The sequence below is a fragment of the Anopheles bellator genome, unplaced genomic scaffold, assembly GCF_943735745.2.
Source record: "Anopheles bellator unplaced genomic scaffold, idAnoBellAS_SP24_06.2 scaffold02801_ctg1, whole genome shotgun sequence".
NCBI lineage: Eukaryota > Metazoa > Arthropoda > Insecta > Diptera > Culicidae > Anopheles > Anopheles bellator.
The window spans coordinates 1-1,148 of record NW_026686923.1 but is presented as its reverse complement, the minus strand read 5'-3'; the positions used below and the strand labels follow the sequence as shown (position 1 = coordinate 1,148).

General features: G+C 47.2%; 1 protein-coding gene across 1 annotated transcript; it reads left to right on the top strand.

Moving 5' to 3' along the window:
- Window positions 1-341: 341 nt before the first annotated feature.
- LOC131214830 (cytochrome P450 6d3-like) lies at window positions 342-1,140 on the top strand (the record flags this gene model as incomplete). Its single annotated transcript, XM_058209163.1, has 1 exon — window positions 342-1,140. A coding segment is annotated over exon 1 (765 nt), but the record flags the coding sequence as incomplete, so codon positions are not given.
- Between the last annotated feature and the right edge of the window lie 8 nt (window positions 1,141-1,148).

Genomic DNA, 1,148 nt, shown 5'->3' with positions numbered 1-1,148 from the left:
CTGTTTATTTATTTTCTAAGCGACTTGATTACCGTGCAAGGCACGTGCACTTATCGTACACATGCCCTGTAATGCCTCTCAAATTATAGTCTTTACCAGTTGCCGCATTAGCCGTTAAACTCAGACTGTGGTTTCAAATCGCTTCTCATTCAAATGCCGCAAATCATTTATCATCGCGTTACTAGCGAAGCACAGCGATACAGACCCTCAGCATTGAAAACAATGTTGCCATCCAGGAATAATCGGGAGCTATAAATGACCTTGTCTCTGGCTCGATTCAGTTCAGTCGATTTAGTGTCGGAGACGGGTGCGTCTCTCCATTATCTTGAAGCTTTGCTTCCAAACAACTTTTTTCATGCACAGTGACAGTGCAAAATGCTCATCTACAGCCTCGCACTAGTAGCGGCCGTAATATTTCTAGGCTTGAAGTACATCTACTCGTACTGGGATCGCCATGGCATCGCTAATATCAAGCCACATATTCCGTTCGGAAATCTACAGACTGTCGCGGAGAGAAAGGAGTCATTTGGTGTCGCCATCAACAATTTGTACCACCAGACGTCCGATCGGTTCGTGGGAATATATTTGTTCTTTCGCCCTTCGCTACTTATCCGTGATCCGTACCTCGCGAAGAGGATCATGATGAACGATTTCCAGCACTTCCACGATCGCGGTGTTTACTGCAATGAACAAGGAGACCCTTTCTCGGCGACCTTATTCGCGCTGTCCGGTCAGCGGTGGAAGAGCTTACGCAGCAAGCTGACGCCTATCTTCTCCTCCGGACAACTACGTCAAATGATGCCAACCTTTATAAACGTGGGGCACGCGCTAGTGAAGGAGTTAGACACGCTGACGGAGCAGCCAAGTGTGCAAGACATGCGAACACTAGCGTCACGGTTTGTGATCGACGTGATTGCGTCCGTATTTTTCGGATTCGAGTCACACTGCATTCAGAACCCTGAGGATCCTTTCTTCATAACGCTAAACAGTATCCTGCACTCGGTTGGATTCGTCAATAACATCCGTTGGGCCGGCCTTTTTGTTTGTCCAATGCTGTTGAAGCTTATGCGTCTCTCTTCGCTACCACCGAATGTGATCAAATTCGTGATGGAAATAATCTCATCACAGATCGAGCACCGAGAGAAGAA